General features: G+C 32.9%; 1 protein-coding gene across 1 annotated transcript; it reads left to right on the top strand.

Annotated features, from left to right (window-relative positions):
* The first annotated feature begins 5,499 nt into the window (after nt 1–5,499).
* On the top strand, nt 5,500–26,402 carry LOC101512359 (NAD-dependent malic enzyme, mitochondrial). The gene is made up of 19 exons (XM_004510084.4): nt 5,500–5,808; nt 8,436–8,532; nt 8,973–9,091; nt 9,166–9,333; nt 10,064–10,192; nt 10,797–10,857; nt 11,370–11,473; nt 11,582–11,665; nt 12,766–12,872; nt 14,091–14,202; nt 15,588–15,701; nt 16,343–16,408; nt 23,118–23,190; nt 23,289–23,375; nt 23,996–24,050; nt 24,146–24,217; nt 24,459–24,521; nt 24,612–24,726; nt 25,987–26,402. Exons 1-19 carry the CDS (start codon nt 5,629–5,631, stop codon nt 26,059–26,061), a joined length of 1,881 nt encoding a protein of 626 aa, XP_004510141.1. The 5' UTR covers nt 5,500–5,628; the 3' UTR covers nt 26,062–26,402.
* Nucleotides 26,403–27,566: the final 1,164 nt, after the last annotated feature.

Below are 27,566 nucleotides of genomic sequence, written 5' to 3' on the forward strand. Positions count from 1 at the left end.
AAATAATATCCACGTCTGTCGAGAAGTTAATGGCCAATTAAAAAAATAAAATGAATGAATTAAAAATTAAAAAAAAAAATTGTAAGAAAAACATAAAACTTATGTTACATCATGGTTTTTTTCCACTATACATCAGTTGAAAATTTAGTTGGCAATTAAAAAATTAAAAATAAAATACAATATACCACGACTTCACAGTTTTTTTTTTGAAATATTGTATGCGTCCGTTGAGAAGTTAATGGTCAATTAAAAATAAGAAAAATGAATTAAAAATAAAAGATTTTTTTTAAGAAAAATATAAAACTTCAATTACGTGAGAACGTGCAGAAGTTAATGGCCAATTAAAAAATAAGAAATAAAATTAAAAATAAAATATAATGTACGATCTGACATTTCACGTTTCAGGATTGAGAATTTAGTGGTCAATTAAAAAAAAGAATAACAATAAAATACAATCAATTGCACTTGACAGTTTTTGAAAGGTAATTGTTTTTAAAACAGACTTCACTTCTTAATTCGCCGTAATCCGTTAACCGTCTCTGATGATCTCTCACTTTTTGTGTCTCTCTTATAAATATCATTCATATTATCTACTATATACACAATTCCTTATTAGTTTTTTTTTTTTTTACCAAAATTCGTTATTCATTTTTGTGTTTATCTTTCTCCGAAAAAAAAAAAATCAGATTTTGTTGTTTTAATTTCTCCAAGGATTCACGGAATTTGGTTGATAAAGTTGTGACATTGTTCGTGTCGCATCTAACAACTTTTTTGGGTATATGGAACAAGGACACCATTTGTTTATGTAAGATGTCAATGTCAAAACATAAATTTTACGCTGGACATGATCTTGATGGATGATGTTGAGGTTTAATTCTTTTGATGTTAAGGTTTAATTCTTTTGTTTATAAATTCAAATTTTAAATTATACACGATCTTATTTGTTATTAGCAAAGATGTGTTTCATAATTGAAGAACGGTGAGTTTTTATTTCTCGATTTGAGATTAACATTCTTGAGGGAGCCATGTACGATACATGGAACATTGATATTGAATCTGCAAAATGATACAATAGTCAGATGATTAGACGTCAATTCAAAATGTTTGAATTGCTGGTAAATTTATTTTGGTAGATGTGTTCACATGAATTACTGGTAAATTTATTTCAATATGTCATTGTTATTTTAATTTTAAACAAATAAAAACAATAATTATTAAATAAATAAATAATTAGATCAGATGAAATAAGATTTTTTTTAAAATAATGGACATGACATATATAACTTAAGTATGTTATTTATATGAAATACATGATATTTAAAAATTTATGTACATTTTGTTGAAATATCTTTCATTTCGGTACTACTCGCAAAATACTACAGAAAAATAATCTTCTTATTACAAAAAAAATTACAATACACATAAAAACTATGGTTATCTTTTATCTTTAAATTTGCATGTTAGTCTTCATTAATCTTTCATTTCTTTTGAATTTGCATGATATTTAATAATAAATTTAGAATGTAAAATGTATAATAGATTAGTAAAATAGTAGTTTTAAAAAAATCATTACACACTTTCACAAAAACTCGTCAAATCGTGGTGAAACAAATTTGTTAAATCAGTGATATTGAAGTTTGAAAAACCATTACTCCTACATAAAAACTGTCGAATATTGTATTTTTTTTTAATTCATAAATAAATTTTATATTTATTTAAATATATTATTATTTTTCTTCTCGCTGGAAATTAACTTGAATTAATGGCGCCTACGTAAATTAATTTACTTAAATAAATTATTATTTTTCTCTTCAATATAACTCTGTGCTAACAGTATTTATTAGATAACCTAAAATCAAAATTATTAAGACGGACAACAACTATGTGGCAACACTGTTTATTAGATAAACTATAATCAAAATTATTAAGACCGACAACAACTATGTATGAGAGAAATCTTATAAATATACATACACAAATGTATAATTTTTTTAAACAAAATTTAAAAACATAAACAATAATAAAATATATATAACAAAATAGTAATTTTTTTTTTATAAATAGAATAAAATAACAATGACATATTGAAATAAATTTACCAGTAATTCATGTGAAGACATCTACCAAAATAATTGATGTGTACCATTTTGCATATTCAATATCAAACAGTGTTCATTGTTTCATATACCCCACAAATTTGTTGTACATAACTCCTTCAAGAATGTTAATCTCAAATTCAGAAATAAAATATCACGCTTGCTTCAATTTTATCCCTAAAAATGTGAAACACATATTTGCTAATAACATATAAGATCGTGTATAATTTAAAATTTGAATTTATAAACAAAAGAATTAAACCTTAACATCACCCATCAAGACCATTTCCAGCGTAAAATTTATGTTTTGATGTTGACACGAACAATGTCACAACTTTATCAACCAAATTTCATAAATCCTTATTTGGAAAAATTGAAGCAACAAAATCTGATTTTTTCCGGAGAAAGATAAACACAAAATTGTATAACGAATTTTGGTAAAAAAAAAATAACTAATAAGGAATTGTGTATATAGTAGATAATGTGAATGATATTTTTAAGAGAGACACAAAGAATGAGACATCATTAGAGACAATTAACGGAATACGACGAATTAAGAAGAATAATTGTTTTAATTAAATTAATTTGAAATGGCGGTTGCTAAAGTAGTGCTTTAAAATTAATTACCTTTCAATTGGCCACTCAATTCTCGACCGTGAAATGTCAGGTCGTGCATTATATTTTATTTTTAATTTATTTTCTTATTTTTTAATTGGTCATTCACTTCTGCATTTCTCATATAATGGAAGTTTTATTTTTTTCTTAAAAAAAATCTTTTATTTTTAAGTTATTTTTCTTATTTTTTAATTAGCCATTAACTTCTCAACGCATGCATGTAAAAAACTGTCAAGTCGTTGTGTATTGTATTTTATTTTTAATTTTTTAATTGACCATTAAATTCTCAACGGATGTATCGTAGACAAAGATGGTGATGTAACAGAAGTTTTATGCTTTTCTTACAAAAAAAACTTTTTATTTTTAATTCATTCCTTTTATTTTTTTTAATTGGCCGTTAACTTCTCAAGAATAAGCACGTATTATTTCTATTAATAGAAACTTGATATTTTCTTAACACTCTAGTTTGTTGACACATGTAAAACTTACCAATTTATCATGTTTGCTTTATTATAATGTATATATAGATAATACGTGTTGATTTTTTTATAAGAATAAAATTAAACTTCAATTACATTACGACTTTGTAAATGATTAAACACTACTTTAGCAACCGCCACTCCAAATTAATTTAATTAAAAAATTTATTTTATTTTACGAATTTCCTTAGACTTCACTTCTTAATTCGCCGTACTCTGTTAATCGTCTATGATAATCTCTCATTTTTTGTGCCTCTTTTATTAATATCATTCATATTATCTACTATATACACAATTCTTTATTTTTACCAAAATTCGTTATTCATCTTTTTTATTTTCTTCAAAAAAAAAATCAGATTTTGTTGCTTTAATTTGTCTAAGAAATGAGTCATGGAATTTGGTTGATAAAGTTTTGTCATTGTTATGTTGCGTCTAACAATTTTGTGTGTATAATGAATAGGACACCGTGTCAACGTCAAACCATAATGTGTTTATATTTTTAAATTATACACGGTATTAATTGTTACTAGCAAAAATGTGTTTTATATTTTTAAGGGATAAAATTGAAGCAACAGATCATCCGTCTTAATAGTTTTGATGCTAGGTTATCTAATAAACAGTGTTGCCACAAAATCATATTGAATAGAAAAATAACAATTTACGTAGGCTTATTAGCCATGAATCAAATTAATTTCCATATTATGAAAAAGAAAATAATATATTTAAATATATATTTATGAACTTATGAATATTACACATTAATATATTTAAAATTTCTTTGATAGCGATATATACCAGAGTCTCAGAAGAGGGGATTGCCACACGCACATTTTGTTATGACTTGGAGGTTCAAATTCACAGGTATGACATCGACAAGTTCATTTCAGCATAAATATCTGATTGTAATTTATATTAAAAAACTTGCAGTTTCAAGTTTCATGCTACATGGTCCATGCATGTATCTTTTAAAAAAAATACAATTCATTACATCGATTCGACAGTTTTTATGTAGAAGTGATGGTTTTTCAAACTTCAAACATGCTTTAACAAATTTGTTACATCACTATTTGACGTTTACACTAATGTAAATGTGTGTAATGATTTTTAAAACTACTATTTTACATGTTTATATTTTAATTTTACTAATCTATTATACATTTTACATTCTAAATTTATTATTAAATATCATGCAAATTCTTTATTAAATATCATGCAAGTTCAAAAGAATTCAAATGCTTCATGAAAGATTAACGAAGACTAACATGCAAATTAAAAGATAAAAAATAACCATAGTTTTTATGTATATTGTAATTTTTTTTGTAATGGGAAGATTATTTTTCTGTACTATTTTGTGAGTAATAACGAAATGAAAGATATTTTGCCACTTGATACAACAAAATTTACATGAATTTTTAAATATAAATAACATACTATGTTATTTCATTATTAATATACTTACTCATCTTTACATCTACTAAAGTTATATATGTCATGTCCATTATTTTAAAATTATTCTAATTATTTAATTTTTTAATAATTATTGTTTTTATTTGTTTAAAATTAAAAATATTGTTTTATAATAAGTTTGGTGGAAAGAAAAAAAGATTATTTAGAGAAAAAAAATGGTGGTAGAGTCATGCCTTTGATCAATAACATTGGCCGTAAGAAAAGTAGTTTTTAAGTTAAATTAGAATTATATTTTTGTTTTTTGGTTATAAATTGTTTTTTTAAATCAATTTATGTATTTAATGTAAATAAAATTTATGAGAATTGATATATATATATAATAATTTATTTATTAAAATATAAGTTGATTCCGTGTACAAGGATTAAACACTAGGAAGTATAAAAGAAAAGGATGAAACGGGTGGTTTGAAGAAAACGTGGGGTATAAATATAACTGTTGAGGTATGGTCCCATGTTTAGGATTCGAGCCCAATTCCAAACTCATCATCCTTTTCATCCAAAAGTCAATATGTTTCATTATATAAAGAAAGAGAATAATACACAACTTTTAATTAAAAATCAGAAAGTCAATATTCCAAAGCCACACTCTAAAAGTTCGTCACCACCTACCTGCATTCATAGACCATAAAGAAATATTCCAATTATTTAAATAATTTATTTACTCTCATTTAAAATATTTTTCTATTTAATGTTATTAGTAGATATTTAAATATCAACACTTTTCTAAACGAATATATATATATATATAAAAATAATTGAAAAGTTAAAATAATAAATTATTACATTATTTGTAATGTATTTTTCTGTTATAAATAGTACTAAATAAAGTAATAAATAATAATAATTACAACCCCCTCACTCCCAAACCCCGCAAATCATAGCAATTAGCATAGAAACGCCATTTGCAGTTTTGTTCCCACTCTTCACTTCACAAAACAAGCGACTATCTCTTTCAGCATAGATCGCGAAAAATGGCGATCTTCTGGAAGCACGTGAGGTCATCGTCGCCGATACTGCAACGCCTCAAACAGCACGTGACCGGCAGTTACTTCTTACTTTCGAGGAAATCTTTCACGACGACGGAAGGTCATCGCCCAACCATCGTTCACAAACGCAGCCTCGACATTCTTCACGATCCTTGGTTCAATAAAGTATGTAAATATATATACTCTTCCTTCTTATACTTCGTATTACTACATTTATTTTTACCGTTTTGTTATGTATTTAATTTCATGCTAATTTGATTTTTGAAGTGAATACACGTACACCGTTTGTATTGAATGAATAGCTTGTTGATAATTTGAAGGTCATCTGTTAATTTTATTTATTTATCTACTTGGCTCGAGGCTTGAATTCACATAATCGAGCTTATTTGATGACAAACACCTGTGAGGCTATTTAGGAGATTTTATATAAATAGCTTATGACTAGACAGTAAGTTTATTTAGCTAGCTTATGAAAATAGTTTATAACTTGTATGAAAACAATTTGACTTTATCTTATATTTTGTTATAGAATGAGCTTATGTTTAACCACTTATGTGATAAATGCTTATGCTATAGATGCTTAATTAGGTTGTTTATCCAAACAGAGTCATGAAAGTGTATTTTTATAGGGATAGTTTTAATTAAGCTGAATATGATTGGATAAACATATTTTATGGTGAAAAATAAGTGTAGGCCTTTTTAATATTGGTAAAGTCTTAATTCAATGAAAATAAAATTGAAAACAGCTTATATGCGTTTCAGAACAACATTTCTCAGAAGGCCAAGTGTTAATTTTATTTATTTATTTATTTATTTACTTAACTCGAAGGTATGTTCTTATAGGAATGGTTTTAAGGAAGAAAAAAAAGGTGTTATTCTTCAATTGGGGATGTTTGTGCTGTTCAATAGATCCTGTTTGTTCTGTTCACTGGTTATAACATGTCACGGGGATTAAATTGTTCACTTAAATTTGAATTTAAAATAATCGTATTTTTACTATAGGATGTTGGATATATAATCAATATGTTGAATCGGAATTGGAGGACAGGAAAAACTGTGTACAAGTAATTGCAACTAAGTTTTATCCTAGTTTTAATTAAGCTGAATATGATTGGATAGACAGTTTTGTTGCTGAAAAATAACTACAGCCATTTTAATTTTTGATAATTTGCAAAGAAGGCTTATTCCAATGAAAATAAAATTGAAAACAGCTTATATGAGTTTCAGAAACTGTTTTAAGTCCATCCAAACAAGTATAGAATGCTTTGGTAGTGGTTATTTATTTTTATGGAGAAACCCAATTGGGGTGAAAATAAGCTTGTCCAAACAGGGCCTCTATCAGTGTAATATAGTTAAGGCTTCAATGATTTTACACTGCTTTCTTTGTGATGCTGCTTACATTCACAAAATGCTTTTGCATATTGTTTTTTGTTTGTTTTATTATAATTTGAACTTTGTTGGAATTGTTTTACGCATTGGGAGTGTGCTTTTGGTTGGATTATGTGCTAAGTAGTTTTGTTTTGTTGATGCGAAAATTCAGTTTCTGTGTTATATCATCACATGGTTTGAAGCATCATGTATTCTCTTGATATTATTTAAGGAAACCAATCTACATAGAAAGAAAATTGAAATGACAAAAATAGTTTGTCTAAAATAATTTTGGCGCTATTCCAATTCAACCCATATGGCATTAAGCATCCTGTGATACTATGTAACTGAAAGTGAGCCCCATTTGGTAGAGAATAATTGTCTTCAACTCATAGCTGGTAGTAAGTTCTTATTTCACAGATAAAGTATGGCAGAGATTGTCCCAAACATGTGGGCACATGAGAGGCTCATTAGCTATGGGTTTATAGAGATTGGACAAATTGAGGATGGCGAACCTTCTGGTACGGTTGTCGTTCAGAGGAGCGATCTTAGTCAACAGCACAAAGCTTGTAGCTGGGTTGCGTATGGCAGATTTTAGCACAATGGTGTAATGAGTAGTGAGAGTGTGAGAACAGTTATAATGAAGGTGGCTGCTATAATCGCTACAATGAAACAGCCCTAATACCAAATTGAAAGAATAATTTCCAAATATTGTTACTTGAATTTTTCACTGTTACATACTTATATAGGGATTTACGTTATATAGATTGGCGTTTACAACTTCTTGCACAGAATAGTAGTACATTAAAGGAAGTAAATCTGCCAACAAGAATTAAGGAAATAAATCTGTATAGAAATAAAGGAAATAACCTGTCCTGAAAAAGGCAATAGTTTCTAACACAACACCTTTCAGTTTAAAGGCAGTAAACTTGATGCCAGTTTGATGATTTTCTTCATAGATATTGAAATTTGAAACATAAGATATTTAGAATTAACACATTACTAATTGAGTGACTAGGAAATGCTTTTAGCTTATTTATCATTCTTCTTGTCAAGAGCAACATTTGTGATGTATATATAAAGCTGATAGTTACTTTGTAAATAATATTTTCATATTCCTCAATTTCTAATAGTTCCAATTTCCAAACTCTTCTTTAGAAGCTACAATTCATAAATAAATTGTGCTAATATTCTGCTTATTTTACATGATGTTAGAAAGTACACATGAAATTTCATGCAACTTCCCTTTTCTTCATTCTAATATTTTGCCTAGGCTTCTTTTAAGTAACGGGCAGAAGATGATTGTGTGCTTTTGCTACCAAGTTTTATTGTCACATACTCTTCCAATTGTGAATATATTTTTCATTTCCTATAAACTTTCAGTCTGATTTAGTAATATTTGTACTTTGGTGTTTTGAATTTAGGGAACAGCCTTTTCCATGACAGAACGAGATCGTCTTGATCTACGAGGACTGCTTCCTCCAAATGTTGTGTCTCCCGACGTACAGATTGAGCGCTTCAGTATGTTTTCTATTTTCTCCGATCTCATGCAATGTTAACCATATCTAATGAATGCGGGTTCATTTGGTAGGAGATTCTTTTCTTGTTTCTAGTGGTGGTTGGTGATGTTAATGATGAGGTCCATATTTTCTTTAAATGGGAATTAGGACATTCAAATCAAGGCTTTTTCCATCATTCAGTTGTCTGTTTATAGAATAATAAATAATGTGACTTTTTTGCATGTAAAAGTAACTCTATTCCGGGATATATTTTGTTTCAGGTGTTTGAACAGTTTTGAAAAAAGTACAGACATTTCTTTATTGCATAATTCCCAATTGGTGGTTTGGTGATGGGGAATAAGGATTCTGTTTTTTATATACATTTTTTACTTTTTCTGTAAGTAATTTTTGAACTGTGCATTGTTCTGTTTTTTAATAACTTGCTAAAATTTGTGTTTATAGTGGTTGATCTGAAAAGGCTTGAAGTTCAAGCAAGAGACGGACCTTCTGATCCTAATGCGCTGGCCAAGTGGCGGATACTAAATCGCTTGCATGATAGAAATGAGACTATGTATTATAAAGTATGACATGTCGTATAATGTCAGGTTTATCTAAAGAATGGTTTTAACTTCAATGACATGTCGTATAATGTCAGGTTTTGATTGCCAACATTGAGGAATATGCACCGATAGTATATACTCCAACTGTGGGTCTTGTATGTCAGAACTATAGTGGACTTTTTAGAAGGCCAAGAGGAATGTATTTCAGTGCTCAGGATCGTGGAGAAATGATGTCCATGGTCTATAACTGGCCAGCTGAGCAGGTCTTTAACTATGCATTTCCATTATAAATTTTAGCTAGTACGTTTTTCGGTATGGTACAAAGCATTATACTTTTCCAGTATGTTATATGGAGACCATGCAAATATTATTTTAATTTTTAATTATCTGAAAAATATAATTTAATTATAAGATTTTGGGTGGAAAAAGAATTGAACTCATTACCTCTTGTCAAGCTCTGATTCAATGACAGCACGGTATCTGTTAAATGCTGTTCAGGTTGGTTCATGTGATGTTGAGTTTTCTTGTTCATGATTTACTGATTATACGGTCCTTTTTTCAATCAACAGTTAATTTTCCTCAGTAATTAAATAGGGAAAAGTGTAATTGGAACGAAACTTTTGGATAAGATAACCAAAACTTGACTTTCTCAGTTGGGGAGAAGGGGACGTCCCTTGTAAGAGGATTATTCTTTTTATACCTAACCGTTGTGAAACAGATACCACATCCTCTGTAAATAGCTTAGTTGCTAGTGAACTTTGTATCTGAAATTCTTTTTCTTTCTTTTGATAGTCAAATCAATATTATTAAATCCTCTCTTTCCTTTCTCTCTGTCAAACACTTTCTCTCTATGTTTATCAACACATATTTAGAAGATTAAACACTAGCATTTCATTACGTTGTAAAGTCGTTATGACCCACGTGTTTGAATGATATTTCTGTTACTAACTTATTGAAGTGTCAAATTGCGACATCTCATTTGATACTTTTCAGGTTGATATGATTGTAGTTACTGATGGGAGCAGAATTCTGGGACTTGGAGATCTTGGAGTTCAAGGAATTGGCATTGCCATTGGGAAGCTTGATCTATATGTTGCTGCTGCTGGGATAAATCCTCAAAGGGTACGTGGTTGCTCAATGTTTCATTATTGTTCCTTTCAAACTGTTAAAGTATATGATTTATTTAATTTCTTTAATTAGGTTGTTGTTAAAAAAATATCAAATATTCCAATTCAACAAATGCTGCAATCAATTATGCTTAACAGCCGTGTTGGAAGAAACTAACTTCTTTTGTGTAACCCTTAGTGTCTTTTGGCTATATCTCATACACATTAATTTGGTCTCGGTATATTAATTAATAGGCATTGCAAGTTGTGGAAACTGGAAAACATTCCTTCATTCTACAAGATGGTAAACTGGAATTGTCAGACTATTGTGCTTAATTTAATAATAATTTTGTCATGGCTTCTGGTTGTTATTTTACCTGTTATTCTGTCTTGTAATTGCTCCCATCTTGCTCGGCTACTTTGTAGTTCTAATAATCTGCGATGTCATTACTTGGACAATTAGAAATGGTAATATATGTGCTACCATTGACCTTTTTAACCATGCTATTTTCCCCCTTTACATCATCATCACCATTATGTATTTTACTGTTCTTCTATTGTTAGCTCTATATAGTACATGTCTTTTACGATTCCAATAATTTTTTCTCCTTTTTATAAAGGTACTTCCCGTGATGATTGACGTTGGTACTAACAACAAAAAGTTACTTGAAGATCCCTTATGTAAGTGTTCCTATATCAATTCAGTTAAAGATCTTGTAATGGGACCTATATAGGGGTGATATGATTGCATCAAAATAAGTGACCATATCTAAATTTTCATCAACTCTAGAGTTTGCTTCTGTTAAAGACTAACTTTCCCAAAATCTAAATCTATTAGGCAGTGAAGGCTATGAATGGTTTTACATCTCTAACATACTTTAGCATGAGCTCTTTGTGCCTGCAATGTGAACAATGCTCAAACCTTGTGCTAATTTTTTTTTAAAAGAATGGGGGTCGCAGGATTGAATCTTGATCAAATGGGCTAAAAGATCAACTTCCCAAATGCTTAAACTATTTGGTTGAAGCCTATGAGTGGTTTAATATCTTTAAGTACAACTTGTCTTGTGCAGCTTATTCAGATATTTCTTATGCCTATTGTTGTTTCAGTTACAATTATGCTGGTTTCATCCTAAGCTTTCCAACTGAGTCGAATTCACTCTATGAAACATGATTGGTTTATTCTTTCTTATCAGATTTAGGATTACAGCAGAATCGCCTTGATGGGGATGACTATCTTGCTGTTATAGATGAATTTATGGAAGCTGTTTTTACTCGCTGGCCAAATGTGATTGTACAGGTATTGGAAGTGACATTTAAAATGAAAATAATAGATTGCATTTGCATTTTATTCATAAGATCCATGTTTTTCTATTTTATGACAATCAATAATCTTGTGCTCTCACAGTTTGAAGATTTTCAAAGTAAATGGGCTTTTAAGTTATTACAGCGGTATAGAGCTACCTACCGAATGTTTAATGATGATGTGCAGGTAAAGTTTCTTTTGTATAATATTGTATCATGTCAAATGTTTTTACAGGGTGCTTTTACGTATCTCAGGAAATATTGTTAATTCTTTATTGAACTTGGGAATTTACGATATGGATGTACATATAGAATTAGGAAATACATATAGGAAAACAAAAATTGGGTTAGGAAGAGGATATATATACACAATAAAAAATAGGGAAATATTATTTATCCTATATCAGAAAATAGAGAAAGAATATCATTATCACCAGAAAAAGAATGGGAGAAACATATTTTTTCATTTTATTTATTTATCACACCATCGGTGCAGAATGGTACATACCCATAAAGTACCAACATGTACCTAATTGGGCTGCCCAATTTTTGTTTGAAAAATAATTATGGTGTGTAGCGGATTTGTACTCACGAGTAACCAACATGTATTTTAGATACAATACCATATTTGAGCACAAATTTATTTGTGGAGTACGCATTCTTTATAGACTATAATAGATAGCCATGTTTTGGGCCTTGTGGGATTTTGCATTTTCTTTGGTTGCATTATTCTGAAGAATGATATAAGCTTTTCCTCCAAATTTGCTACTATTATTATTTATGAAAATTGTGTAGTTGTAGTGAAGTAGAAGATCTAGGATTAATGGCATCAGAAAATTAGGGTGCTAGAATTAACACATTGTTCAATAAGTAACTAGTTCCCAGCAATATTAGAAATGTGGTTTCCTAGGAAATGTTTGCTTATTTATTATGGTTGTAAATCGCAGATTGTAATGCATAAACAAATACATGCCGAGTTTAGTTGGCAATTTGTAAAATGATGCTTTCACGTTCCTCATTTTTTGCAAATATTAAAATGTTATTATTGTTATTGGCTATCGAAAAAATTTCAGAACACAAATTTTACATCAACTAGTATCGGGACCTAATTGATGTCATTTGTTCTCACTAAACTTTGGAGGACTAAATTGGGAGTTTGCTCTACTCTATAGCTACTGAGTTATAGTCTCTAGCTCCTGAGAACTGATTTCAATGTATAGATGGAAATTATGTATAGATCTTGTCATGGTATTTTATTGCTTGATGCATGTGAAATTACCTGCACAGGGGACAGCTGGTGTTGCTATTGCTGGACTTCTAGGTGCTGTAAGAGCTCAAGGAAGGCCAATGATTGACTTCCCAAAGCAGAAGATAGTTGTTGCTGGTGCTGGAAGGTTAGCTAGTTATCTTTTATTGTAAAAGGATGACCACGCTCTTACGATTTGACCTAAAGTTTTTTTGCTCAGAGAACTAATTATCCCATTATGTTGAAATATCTGGAAAATATATCATAATATCTTTATCGTGTCATTGGAGAATGTCTCCTAACAAGTGAGTAATTCAATTAACCAATAAGAGTAATCCTAATTGCTATCTCACGGCTACACCATACTTTATATATAATTACCCTAGTTTCCCTAAGTTCTCTATATTATATTAAAGGCCTAATAATAGCCAGCCTATTCTTTCTTCCTCCTACCAGTATACATCTTGCACTCATTTTCCCGGGTCGGGCCCATCCTAAGATACAGGCAATGACACTGACAGGCCTCATGAAACTGAACATCTCCCACTTACAGTAGTCGTAAACTTTGAACCTAAAGCTGTTTGATGCTCTCATATTGGTCTAGGAAGAACAAACAGTGAGAAGTAGATTTCTGGGAACTTGCATGATTACCAGTTATTCCAGATTTGCATTCTACCCATCTGTCTAAACTATTATAACTGTTCTACAATGGATGCCTTTATATTACAATTATTGTAAAATTCCGTTACTGAGGAAAATTATTAGTTACTGAAAAGCAAGCCTTATTTTAGGAAAGAAGTTATTTAGCGTGGTCTGTATATTGTATACAGGTTGAATTGTTCAAAGAAATATTATTCAGTTTCTCCCTTTTCTAGTTAGATCACTATGGCATTGTTTCTAAAACAAATCCCTAGTCATTTTTTTGCAGAAGCAATAGTTTAGGCACAAGATTTCCAAGTTCTGAATCCTAACTGAATATTTTATTTACGGTCTTTTATCAACTCTGTTAGGTTTGTACATAAAAATAGCTCAAGATCTAAGAATATGGCTTCTACACTTTTTTCTCTCTTAAGATAAGTTTATTTTTTAGGTAAGAATATGCATTGAATCCCATCATGGTTAAGTGTGTTTGGGGGAGGTAGTACTAGCCTACTAGGATGAGTGATCTCCTAGAAATGGTGGTCAAAGTAGTTTGTTGAAAAAATGGTGGTCAAAGTGTCATTGCTTATTTTTAGAATAAATTTGGTTTTAATGAAAGCTTATTTTTACAATTGAAAGTCTCTTTTGAGTTCATAGTCACTAAGGAAATTCACATTCAGGGTGTTGTTTTGTGGCATTTTTTTGGGTTATATTTGTACTACTGCAGTGCTGGAATCGGCGTTCTTAATGCAGCAAGAAAAACAATGGCAAGGATGCTGGGTAATAATGAAGCTGCTTTTGAGAGTGCCAAGAGTCAATTTTGGGTTGTTGATGCAAAGGTATTGTATAGCCTGATGATATTAAGCATGGTTCAATTCTTTGTAGTAATTAAATTTTGTTTCTGATAGAAAACATATTTTTATACAAATTATATATCCATTCAATTGAATGCTAGTATATATATTTTTGGGGGTTGGCTTTCATGACCTTGTATCATGCTGCAATTATGAGGCTTTGAAACTCCACAAAATCTTTGAAACATCAACTAATTTCCTTGAATCATATCTTAATATGGAAAGATGGATTCAAACTCACTTAAGCAATTGTGTTTTGTTAAAATTTGGTAATTTTTAAATCTATGTGTTTAAATTTAAACTAAATTTTCATATATGTCCCTCTAAATTGTAATGCACATATCATATATTTAGAAATTTTCCTTATCCTTGCTTCATGTTGGTATAGCTGTATCTTTTAAACTTCGGCTTTAATTTATGGTAAATGGCATGACACATGTAAGCTGAGCCTGAGTTTTCTGTTGGAAATGCTTGAGCACCTTAGATATATTTATTACCACTTTATTAATGTCACGAATCATACCATGTAAAAGGAACACTGAATTAGTAAGAACCATGTTATTAGCCTGGCAGAGATAGGGAGCTGTTCTCTTGTCATGCATCACATTTAATTTATGTACAAAGCCACAAAAGAGATCTATTAATGATATGCATTTGTTATAGGAAAATATGGACGGATTCTCTCGACTGTGTTTTTATGGTATATATAATATGTTTCAAATGGCCTTTTCTAAAAAGAAATAATATGTTGCAAATGGCTCCATTCAAATGCTCAGCCAGATTGAATTTTGAATTTGATTATCATAGCTACCTCTCCCTTCCTTTCTCTTTTGTTGGTGCACAACCTAAACAACTGTCTTCCTGGTTGAATTTCATGCTTTAATGTTTAAGCTGATATTTCATATAGATAGCCTATGGACCCGCTCAAATATTCAATTTCGCTGCTTGATAAGTATTTTTATCGTAAAGGCTTAGTGGCTTACTATCCTTGATGATATCGTGGATTTATGAATCTTGTTCTGCTCCAATATTATGATGAAAAAACATTTTATTATTTTACACTCCAGCATTGTTTCAGAATCCAGTTTTGATATTCCATGTTTGACCATTATTGATCTTGAAAATCACCAAGTATTATCCACTTACCCTCTTTAGCATTGTTGAAGATCTCAAAATATGTGAGCCTTAGCATTTCAACTGAAGTTGTATTCGTGATGGCTTTAATTTTATTTATAATATAAATATAAATTTTTGGTGAGCCATGCAAACTCATCATAACGAGGATGTGTTTTTTGCCATATTTATGATTACTTTCAAATGTTTTGATCACTATTTGATATGCAATTTTTCTATTGTTGCTGTAAATGCAGGGATTAATAACTGAAGGACGTGAAAATATTGATCCAGATGCCCTTCCTTTTGCAAGAAATTTGAAAGAAATGGACCGCCAAGGACTAAGTGAAGGAGCAAGTCTTACAGAAGTGGTTCGTTAAAATATCACTTTAGATGCAAATATGAAATTATAAATTATGAAAAGCCATAATATATGAGATAGATGGAAAAAAAAACTATTGCTGTAGTTTTTTATCTTCAGCTAATATTACCCAATTTTAGGAAGGTTCTTATAGCATTTGGAATTTTGGATATGGTAAACTTACTCACCTTCAATGCCTGAGAATTGAAGAATAAAGATTCCAGCTTGTTAGATTGAAAGTTAACTTTCAACCATGGGAGTTGCTAACTTATGATCATTTTATTGCATTCTTTGTTAAAAAATTATATATCATAACACCAACAATATGTCCGAGGCAAATTATATATCATAACACCAACGCACATTACTTAGCACCTTTTATAGTGACCGTCAAGTTTCTTTGAATAAAATGAGAGGTTTTTTTGCAAGCGGTCTGTAGGATTGGGGATCTTCCATAATAATATCAAGGCAAAACATATGTGAAAACATCAATATGATGATGAGGCTCTAAAATCTCTCATCAAGTCTGTTTGTGAAATCCCATGTTTAATATTTCGTGATCAACTTTTGCTCTCTGAATTTCATTTGTTTTTTTATTGATCAACTTTCAAGCTGCTTCCTTCATATGTCCTTGTTGAACTTTGGTAACAGGTCAAGCAAGTGAAGCCCGATGTCCTCCTAGGACTATCTGCTGTTGGAGGATTGTTCTCAAAAGAGGTACATACGTCTGATGCTTTCGTTTGACTTTGCATTGCACACGTATTTGGTTGAGTAAGACTATGGAATCAGCTTCTCTTCCATCTATTTCTCATTGGAAGGAGTTATGTATCATTACATATTTTCAAAATTCTCAGTGGGGAATAGGCCATGTTCATAATTTTTTTCCGTGATCAATCATAAATGTGCTCTGCTGAATGTAATGTTTGGTACTATATCCTCCTTGTTAAATTTAGAGGTTTTTGCTTTCTTATAGAATCTAATACTTTCTGGCAGTGCTCTGTTTTTGTTGTTCTAATAGGATCTAAATATTATTAAAAGACTAACATGATTTTGAATCAGAATTTCACTATAACCAAAGGAAGAATCCTATAAACCTTATCTTAACAATTGCTATTTGGAAGAAAATATGACAATTGTTGGAGCTCAACTCCTTTCAGAATGGAGAAATCAATTAAAAGATGAAAAATAACTCCTGACTTGAGAGAGGGCCAATTCCCTTCTCAGCCTTCCCACCAAATATCATTTGCTAGTACTTCAGGTGCCCCATTCACTACCCACGTATTCCTTCATATAGTTATTGCCAATTTTCCCCTAAATTTTTCATCCGAAAGTAATAATCATGTGCTGAAAGTATATTTACCAACAGCCAGCAACAAAAACAAACAAGGTATATCTTTCCATTATTGAAAGACTTAATACAATCCAAAATATTTTTATACAAGAAATGTCCTATAGGAAAGGCCAGCCCACACAACCTACAACTTACTATTTAACTTCTTGGTGATAAACAAGGGTGGGTGAGTCACACAACCTCAGTAAGAAGATAATAACTAAAGAGTATTGAGAGGCATATTATGAATAACCCGTGTGTTTCAACTACACAGCAGAATCTCTTTATATAGACACAGGGTATTAAATAACCCTAATTTACAGTAATGCTAACGGGCCAGAATACTTACATACTTACAGCCCATATATATTATTTACATTCTACTATAGTATTTAACACTTCCCCTCAAGCTGGAGCATATAAATCAAATGCACCTAGCTTGTTACATATATAACTAATTCTAGGACCTCGCAATGACTTTGTAAACACATCTGCTAACTGATCATTGGATTTGACAAAGCTGGTGATGATGTCACCTGATTCAATCTTTTCTCTAACAAAATGGCAGTCAATCTCAATATGCTTGGTCCTCTCATGAAACACCGGATTCGAGGCAATGTGCAATGCAGCTTGATTATCACATATTAATGTCATTGTGCTAGTCTCTTCAAATTGAAGTTCTTTCAGTAACTGTTTCAGCCAGATGAGTTCACATGTTACTAGTGCCATGGCCCTGTATTCTGCCTCAGCGCTGGATCTTGCTACAACATTTTGTTTCTTACTCTTCCAAGATATTAAATTTCCTCCTATGAGTACACAATACCCGGAAGTTGATCGTCTATCTACGGGTGAGCCTGCCCAATCAGCATCTGAGTAGCCAATTATTTGAGTATGTCCTCTATCTTCATAAATGAGACCTTTTCCAGGTGCACTTTTGATGTATTTAAGAATCCGGATTACAGCATCCATATGTTCTTGGCAAGGAGAATTTAAGAACTGACTTACCACACTGACAGCAAAGGAAATGTCAGGACGAGTGACTGTGAGATAGTTTAATTTTCCAACCAATCTCCTATATCTTCCTGAATCTGATAGAGGCTCCCCCTGATTGGGTAGGAGTTTGACATTTGGATCCATAGGAGTATCAACTGACTTGGCATTTAGTAGGCCGGTTTCTTCAAGGATATCCATAGCATATTTTCTTTGTGAAATTACAAGACCATCCTTAGATTGAGCTACTTCAATACCCAGAAAATAACGGAGTTTACCAAGGTCTTTAGTCTGAAATTTATTTGAGAGATGTTGTTTTAACTGGAGTATTCCTTGCTGATCACTACCAGTTATAACAATGTCATCCACATAAACAATAAGATAGATGCACCCTTGAGCTGAGTGATGATAAAATACAGAGTGATCGGCTTCACTGCGGATCATACCAAATTCTTGTACTACCGAGCTGAATCTGCCAAACCAAGCTCTAGGAGACTGTTTAAGACCATAAAGGGACCTGTGTAGCCGACAAACCATGTTGGAAGACTCCCCCTGAGCAACAAATCCTGGTGGTTGCTCCATATACACTTCCTCTTCAAAATCACCGTGCAAAAAGGCATTTTTAATGTCAAGCTGATGGAGAGGCCAATGTCGAATTGTTGCAATGGAGAAAAACAGTCTGACAGATGCCATTTTGCCAACCGGTGAGAATGTGTCATTGTAATCCAACCCAAAAATCTGAGTATATCCCTTGGCTACCAAACGAGCCTTAAATCGATCAATCTTACCATCAGGACCAACCTTCACTGTATAAAGCCAACGACACCCGACTACCGACTTCCCATGAGGTAGAGGTACCAATTCCCAAGTACCACTGCTTTGTAGAGCACACATCTCATCAAGCATTGCTTGCCTCCACTCAGGGTGGGATAATGCTTCACCTGTAGTTTTAGGAATAGAAACAGAAGACAAGGAGGACAAGCAAGTGTAATGTAAAGGAGAAAGACGATGATAACACAAATCAATATAATGAGGAGATGGATTACGGGTGGTGCGAATATCCTTACGAAGAGCAATGGGAAGGTCAGGCTCAGGTGGCAGGACTGGATCTGGAGGTGGTGTCGGAGGAGAGTCTATAATGGGAACAGGAACAGACACAACAGAGGGTAAGCATTGACGGTGATATGTTTATAGTGGTCAGGGAGGTTGAGGGGCAGACTTGGCAGGTTCGATAGGAATATGAGTGTGTGGGAGAGGGATAACTACTTGAGGAGGTTCGGGATTAATGTCCTGATAGGGCTCAGTAGCTATATGGGTAGGTTTAAAATATTGTACAGACTCGAAAAAGGTAACATCAGCTGATGTAACGTAGCGGTGTAGTGTGGGAGAATAACAACGGTAGCCTTTTTGGGACCGATGATAACCGAGAAAGACACACTTGAGTGACCGAGCTGACAATTTGTCCAAACCGGGGGATAAATTGTGAACAAAACATGTGGACCCAAAGACACGAGGTGGTAGTGGGTGAAGAGGTGTATGGGGAAAGAGGACCGAATGGGGGATATTGCCATCAAGGACAGAAGATGGCATACGGTTAATAAGGTAGCACGCCGTTAAGACTGCATCCCCCCAAAAACGGAATGGAACATTGCCATGGAGAAGCAAGGTTCGTGTGGTTTCAATGAGATGCCGATTTTTGCGTTCGGCTACCCCGTTTTGTTGAGGTGTATGAGGACATGAGGTTTGGTGTAAAATACCGTTGGAAGCCATAAAATTTTGAAATTGATGAGACAAATATTCTCGAGCATTATCACTTCTTAAGGTACGAATGGAAACTCCAAATTGGGTTTTAATTTCTTTATAAAATTGCTCAAAGATGGAAAACAATTCAGTTCTATTTTTCATTAAAAATAACCACGTACAACGAGAATAGTCATCAATAAAAGTAACAAAATACTTAGACTCTAAAGTAGACACAGTACGAGAGGGACCCCAAACATCAGAGTGAACTAAAGCAAAAGGAGAGGATACTCTTTTATTGACTCGATCGGGAAAGTTACTACGGGTGTGTTTCCCTAACTGACACGACTCACAATGTAAAGTAGATAACTTAGACAAACTAGGCACCAGTTTTTGTAGTTTGGTAAGACTTGGGTGTCCTAGCTGAGCATGGATAGTATGTGGGGACTCTGTGGCAGAGCACGTTTTGGATGTTGTAGAAAGGTAATAGAGGCCTTGTGACTCACATCCGACGCCAATCGTCCGTCCCGAATTCCGGTCCTGCAAGGTAACATTATCATTAGTGAACGTAATAATACAGTTATGAGATCGAGTCAATCGACTAACTGAAAGTAAATTAAAGGGGCATCCAGGTACATAGAGAACAGATGCAACTGAGATAGAAGGGAGAATGTGAACAGTGCCAACTCCTTGAGACCGGGTTTGAGTACCATTGGCAGAGGTTATAGTAGGTAAAAAACCAGATGTAGAAAGTGATGAAAAGAGACCTTTATTACCAGTAACATGATCAGACGCACCAGAATCAAGAACCCAAGGGCCGAGAGAAGATGAATGAGAGAGGTAAACAGATGAGTTACCAGTGTGTGCAACCGAAGTAGGAGAACTAGAGTTTGGATGACTCTGAACCCATCGGAGAAAATCTTCATAGTTTGCCGGGGAGCCTTGTGGAGATGGTGTAGTCTGAATAGTGGCAGAAGGATCAAGCTGAGTTGCATTTATTGAAGGCGAAGGCTTGCCATGCAACTTCCAACAGCGATCAATAGTGTGTCCAAGCCGATGACAATGCTCACATTTTGGACGAGGCTTAGAGCTGGATGGTCCTCCACGAGAACGTTGCTGATTATGTCTCTGAGATGCAAGAGCAGCAGTGTCACCCGGAACTGAAGTAATAGACTGCTCAACTGGATGTTTTGCTGGTACGCGAAGGAGGATCGCTGAAGTAGTAGACATATCCGGAACAGTAACAGACCCCAAAATTTGATCACGAGTTGCAGAGTACTCCTGGGGTAGGCCATAGAGTGCAAGAAGCATGAAGAATGTGCTGCGTTGATCCAACTCCTTCTTCTGTTCAACTGGATTACTTGCAGCAGGAGGGAGTAGCTCATTAAAGTCATGAAGTGCACTATGAACGGTGCCAAGATATGTAGAAATAGAGCCATCGAGTGACTTCGGAGTAATGATGTTCAACAAGCGGTGACAAACTCCATATAGACGTTGTGTGTCGTTAGTATAGAGTGCCTTTGCTTGACTCCAAACCGATTCACACGTGAGATGCGGACGGAAGATCGGTTTGACATCTGGATGAAGTGTAGACTTAATGACACTACACAACTGAGCATCAATCTGACTCCATTTAGATGTTTCAGTCACACTCACCTTATCAGGGTTTTGGGTGAGATGATCCTCGTAACCTTGACCACGTAGCCATAGTTTGATGTCGGCAGCCCAACTATCATAATTTGATCCATTCAATTTTTCAACAGAGAGAGGAGAGGTGATGTAGTTGGTGAAGATGCTCTTTGTTTCAGACTGGGACGCCATGGTCAGCACAGAATGTCAGAAAACGCGTCGGAACCGGGAAAACAGGGGCTGTTTGAACTGGAACTCGTATATCCGTAACTCGAAACTGAAAACTGAGGGCAGATATGGAAGCAGGGGGCCGAGGCGAGTGCGGTGGACGAAGCGGCACCGTGAACGGAGGCCAGACGCGCGGCGGCAGTGGGCGGCGCGTGGATCTCACGCGCAGGAGGTCAGACGGCGCGTGTGGACGCGTGAGGGCGCGTGAGGGCAGTTCTGATGATGCGGCTGAAGGGTTTTGGCCGATCTGGGGTGTACGATGCTGCTGGAGTGGTCGTTCGTCGAAAAAACTCGTCAAAAACAGTGACGGCAGCGATGATAGGGCGTGAACGGCTGAACAAAAGTTGAAGAATCAGCGTATCAACAGCAGAGGGGGAAAACCGGAGTTGAGAACACGGTTTACCGAAGAAAAATATTCACCGGAGATAGTGGGTCGACCGGGTAGTTGACGATTAGGGTTGTCTCTCAATTGGCTCTAATACCATGTTGAATATAAAGAGTATTGAGAGGCATATTATGAATAACCCGTGTGTTTCAACTACACAGCGGAATCTCTTTATATAGACACAGGGTATTAAATAACCCTAATTTACAGTAATGCTAACGGGCCAGAATACTTACATACTTACAGCCCATATATATTATTTACATTCTACTATATTATTTACAGTCCAAAATATTTTTATACAAGAAATGTCCTATAGGAAAGGCCAGCCCACACAACCTACAACTTACTATTTAACTTCTTGGTGATAAACAAGGGTGGGTGAGTCACACAACCTCAGTAAGGAGATAATAACCATAGTGAATTAAAAGGGAAAGCAACTAACACACAAGTGCTTTATTCCTTGAAAATATATCAAAATGTCATTATTATTTCTTAGAATATTTTTAAGTATCTTAGACGATCTCTCAGAAGTGCTTCTCATTTTGTTAAGTTTCATGATTTATTGCCTTATCAATTTAGGATTAAGGGTCCAGTATTAAGGTAAAAAAGGTTGTATAGTGTCATAAGAGAGTTGATTTGAAAGTTGCTGAAAATCCATTTTGTAGAAACTATGGTAGCTATTGTAAAATAATTTTTTAGGCATTTTATCCCTGATAAAAGAATGAGCCATGCAATGTAAGACATGACATTGTAGTTTGTATGGAAGAAAAAGGAAAACTTCAAAAGGGGAAGAACAGTCTCCTAATCAAAGAGGATCATGCTGTCTTGGCTTTTATTGAGCATTTTAAATCATTATCTCTTTCATAGTATATATCATTTCATTTTGGTACCCACCTCTAAATTTTAAACTCTAGTGAATAATCTTTTAGTTATAGATTTTGCTGATAAGACAAATCAATGATTCTGTACCAGAAAAAGAAGTCATAGATTTACTTTCCGAGGTTACCAGCACCGCTACATGTGTTCTCTAAATGAATGAGAATGAAAATTCAAATAAGTCATAGAGCATTTTTGCTGACTTTCTTTCCTACTATATACACTGACGACATCCTATGTTCTAGGTATTAGAGGCCCTGAAGGGTTCAACATCAACAAGACCAGCCATATTTGCCATGTCAAATCCAACAAAGAATGGTATAAGTTCTTTTTCTTCTTTCTTTTGGTATGTGCTGTGGCAGCAAGCAACATGGATTTATAATAGTTTGTGTACCACTTCCCTCATTCTTTGACAGCTGAATGCACCCCTGAAGAAGCATTCTCCATTTTGGGTGACAACATTCTATTTGCAAGTGGAAGTCCATTTAATAATGTGGATATCGGTATAAGTTTACGAATCCCCAGACTAATCTTTCATATATTTTTATATTTATAATCTAGTTATTTCTGCGTAGAAAGTGGTAGTGTAATGATTTTGCTCATTGCTTTCTGGAAATTTAAGAACCATGATAATTGTCAACAAACTCATGTTAAATAGGTAGATTAGGATTCCTGCCGGTATTTTTCTCTCTGAACGGCAGGTATGCGAATTCCATATCGGTACAAATTGTTTGTTGATATGTGTTCTGTATAGCTGATTATATTCTAAATTGAAATTCAGCTGTTTTAGTTGTATGTTTACCTAACTTTTCTTTGTCTCACTTTATCTACCCTTCAGATTCTGAATATAGTTTATGTTTCTTCCACAGTTTCTGTATAAAGCAAACCTTGTACTTTAGCTTGCTAAAATAGATACTTTTTCAACCGTGTGTTTTGAAGTATATAAATTTTCTGTACTTAAGTAAAGTACTAGCTCGATACAAAAGTCTATTTTATTATCGTTTTCTGTGTCTCATTCAAGGGAAAACATACAATGGAAATGTTCTAAGTCTATTTTATTATCGTTTTCTGTGTCTCATTCAAGGGAAAACATATAATGGAAATGTTCTGTTATAATTTGCAGGAAATGGTCGTATTGGACACTGCAACCAGGGAAACAACATGTACCTGTTTCCAGGGTAGGTTAGCCGTTTCAACATGAACCTAAATTTAATCTAAGCCGTGATATTTATAACATTCAGTTCATTTGCTTTTCAATGACTTTTTATTTCAGCATTGGTCTTGGAACTCTTTTGTCTGGGTCTAGGATCATATCAGATGGCATGCTACAGGCTGCTGCCGAGCGGTATGTTTTAGAAGATTAAATAATTTCTGAAAATAAATACTACTATTGGGAATTAGTGAATTGTTTGCATGCCAAAATAGACTTACTTTTACAATAACATAACTATTTTCATTTCATACATAACACTTGATTTTTTCATTGGATTGTTCTTGCTGAATTGCTGTCTAACTTTTACAATATCCATATTTGCTTTTATTTATTTATTTATTTATTTCGTGTACCTTACCATTGGAAACTGAAGTCTGGCTGCATATATGAGTGAAGAGGAGGTCCTCAAAGGGGTTATTTTCCCTTCAATATCCAGGTAGAAATGAGCTTTTCTTTATGCTGTATAGTTTATAAGAGGTAGTTTAAAGGAAGTTTCATCTTTCTCAAACCTAATTAATATTTGCAGAATTCGAGATATTACGAAGGAGGTAGCTGCTTCTGTTATAGAAGAAGCTTTGGAGGAGGATCTAGCTGAAGGATACCATGGCATGGATGCTCGAGAACTCCGTAAACTTAGTCGGGTAAGTTTTGTTTGCTTGGAAATATTAGATATTATTTTTGTATTTTTTGAATTACATACCAATGTAATCTCTACTATAATGTGGTTTGGATTAATTTTGCATGAACATACACTTCTAAGTCCAGATAGAATTAATTGGTACTATCTGTTAGACTAGACTTGAATAGTGCGTGGGAGATTGATTTGGCTGGCATTCTGACTTCCTCCAGCTATTATTTTCAGAGTTGTAAGAATTGAGAAAAAGTCGAGCTAATTAAACCTTGAGAGCTTGCTCAATGAGAGGATTTCCTAAGTTATTATAAGGGGAAGGTTATCCACATACCAAGCCAAAGTGAAGTTTTAATAAGTCTTATGCTTAAAATGTTTCTATAATCAAGCTTTACTTGCAAAAAACGGATAATAATACAATCAAATTGATATTTTTAAATTATAAACTTCTTTTAGTAACAGATATAAATTACCATCTATTTATAGGTGAAAGGAAAAACAATTGCAGATCTTTTTTACAAAGTTAAAATAGACCCATTTTATTATACATACACATATAGTGAGAGATTTACCCTCTTAAATGGTTTCACTTAGTTATACTTGAAGTGGCCTCTGAAATACAAACCAAAAAAATACAACGATACTGTTTAAAGGCTGCACATCTGCCATCCCTAGCATATTGTTCCGCATGTTGTGGTATTAGAGTATTCGTAGGATGCAAATCTTTGATCAATGCAATGTTGTTAAATATGATCACGGGTCTGGTTCAAATTAATATTAGTTTTACGCAGTGTTGTTGCAATGGAAGACAATCTTAATTATTTCTCCCTTCTGTCCAAAGAAGATTCATGTTTAAGATGAACACATTGGTTAGAATGGGTGGCAGTTCAATCCGGTATTTATTAGAAGGTTCCTTGGTAGACATTATAGAAAAGTAGGTAGATATGAGGGTTTTATTATGCATGACTTCATTTGCATGTTGTTTTGTTGTAGGACCTCTTATCGTCCATGGTTCATAGGTTTGTGAGCTTTCCACAGGCTTTCAGAAACTGTTTTTAATTGCCTATTTCTTTGGCTTACATTGTGTTTTAATAATCGGTATATTTGTTTGTACTTTTTTTGAAAATGCATTGATGTTCCTTTGACTTAGTATGATCTGAGCTGAAAGTTTTGCATGCCAGTATGAATCATCATGAAGTAGTTCATTCTCATTTAACATCAAATTCAGATATTTATATATTTAATGTTGTCCATGCTTTTTGGGGAGTTGCAGGATGAAATTGTGGAATATGTGAAGAATAACATGTGGAATCCAGAGTACCCAACACTGGTTTACAGGCAAGAGTGAGCAACTTGCATGGTGGGATCAACCTTGCAGATTCATTTAATATGAAATTTTAAATTGTCATCTCATAATTTATTGCGTGCTTTGAAAAGAAAAAACGCAAATTGATTATATTCAACATTTTAGATTTGTCGTCTTATACTTGGTTATCATGGGTATATAGCCTAGTCAGTCCTAGTCCCATGTAAATGCATTTGATATTTTCTGAGGTTGTAGTACCATATTGAAGGACATCTATGGTGTACCGTTACACCAATTTTTAAATGGTGTACTGGTAAATTCATTTTTAATAAGTGTTAACACTGCACTTATGCCCAACAATTCACAATTTTTGTTTTACATTAGACGATGATGTTGGCAATGTTCTAAATAGTCATGCTCTTGCCAATGTACTTTTATAAAAGTACAAACAAATACTTTTATGGAAGTCTCGTCACGATTATGTGCCTGTTTGGATTCACTTTCGAGAGAGCTAAAAGTGATTTTGAAAGTTTAAAATTGATTTTGGTATATATGTGGGAGTTTTTGTTGTTGTTATATTTAGATTGTCTCTAGAATTAATTATATAATTTGAAATTACAATTTGTAACTTTTATCTTTAAATGTGATTTTTAAATTAAAATTTATTCTTCAAAACTATCTAAATATAAATTATTTTACTTTAAATTCTCTTTACTTAAAGCCAATTTTATAAAATTAATTATTCCATTTATTAAGAAATGTATTACAATTTAACTAAGTAGGCTTAAACCACTTTTGTTGTTACATGGAGTTATTAATTTATATTATTGTTATCTTGCAGATCCTAATTATGTGAGTAGGCTGAATCCTGTAATGAGTTAAGGATTAGTGATTGGATTAAACAAAAGAATTAGACCTCTATTTTAATTGTTGAATTAAACTTTCCAAAACATTTTAGGATCTACAAAGACATGCTAGAAGGACAATTTTATTTTTTACAAAATAATGGTACTTCAAAGCCACTAGCCATTGGGTTGAGTTTGCCTCATTCCGAGGGAGATAAATATGGTGCAATTGGTATGACTCTTAAGTCTAATTTAAAATCGTCTTAGTTAGTATGTTATTGCAATTAACTTTCGATATCTTACATGTATGAGAGGTTGTATGTTCATGTTGTTGTTGAGTCATTCATCATAACTTCAAATAGACAACTTAGCATGTTTCACCTTATTCATAAATTATTACACCCTCACTTTTGCGACACAATGAATATAAATGGACTTGACCCGGATCCTCATCAATGCAAAACTTTATTTCTAATTTAGATATTGTGTTGTTAATAAGAATAGTAAAATATAAAAAAAAAATGTTAAATACAAATTAATACTAAACTACAAGCACGATAAAAAGTGGTGCATATTTAAGCGCAATGGATATATGGAGGAGGGGTTTTGCAACTGGATAAACTTCATTTATATATCTATTTTAGGTAGAAATAAACATTTTTATGGTAGATTATTCCTCTATGTAATTTAATTTTTTTATGT

This window comes from Cicer arietinum, chromosome 7 (genome assembly GCF_000331145.2).
Source record: "Cicer arietinum cultivar CDC Frontier isolate Library 1 chromosome 7, Cicar.CDCFrontier_v2.0, whole genome shotgun sequence".
Lineage (NCBI taxonomy): Eukaryota > Viridiplantae > Streptophyta > Magnoliopsida > Fabales > Fabaceae > Cicer > Cicer arietinum.

Bases quoted from the DNA above. Each gene is read 5' to 3' on its own strand.
- LOC101512359 (XM_004510084.4), top strand. From the start codon at position 5,629: ATGGCGATCTTCTGGAAGCACGTGAGGTCATCGTCGCCGATACTGCAA. The intron at 10,193-10,796 runs GTACGTGGTTGC...CTTTTTATAAAG, and splicing joins CTGGGATAAATCCTCAAAGG to GTACTTCCCGTGATGATTGA. The intron at 11,666-12,765 runs GTAAAGTTTCTT...TTACCTGCACAG, and splicing joins TGTTTAATGATGATGTGCAG to GGGACAGCTGGTGTTGCTAT.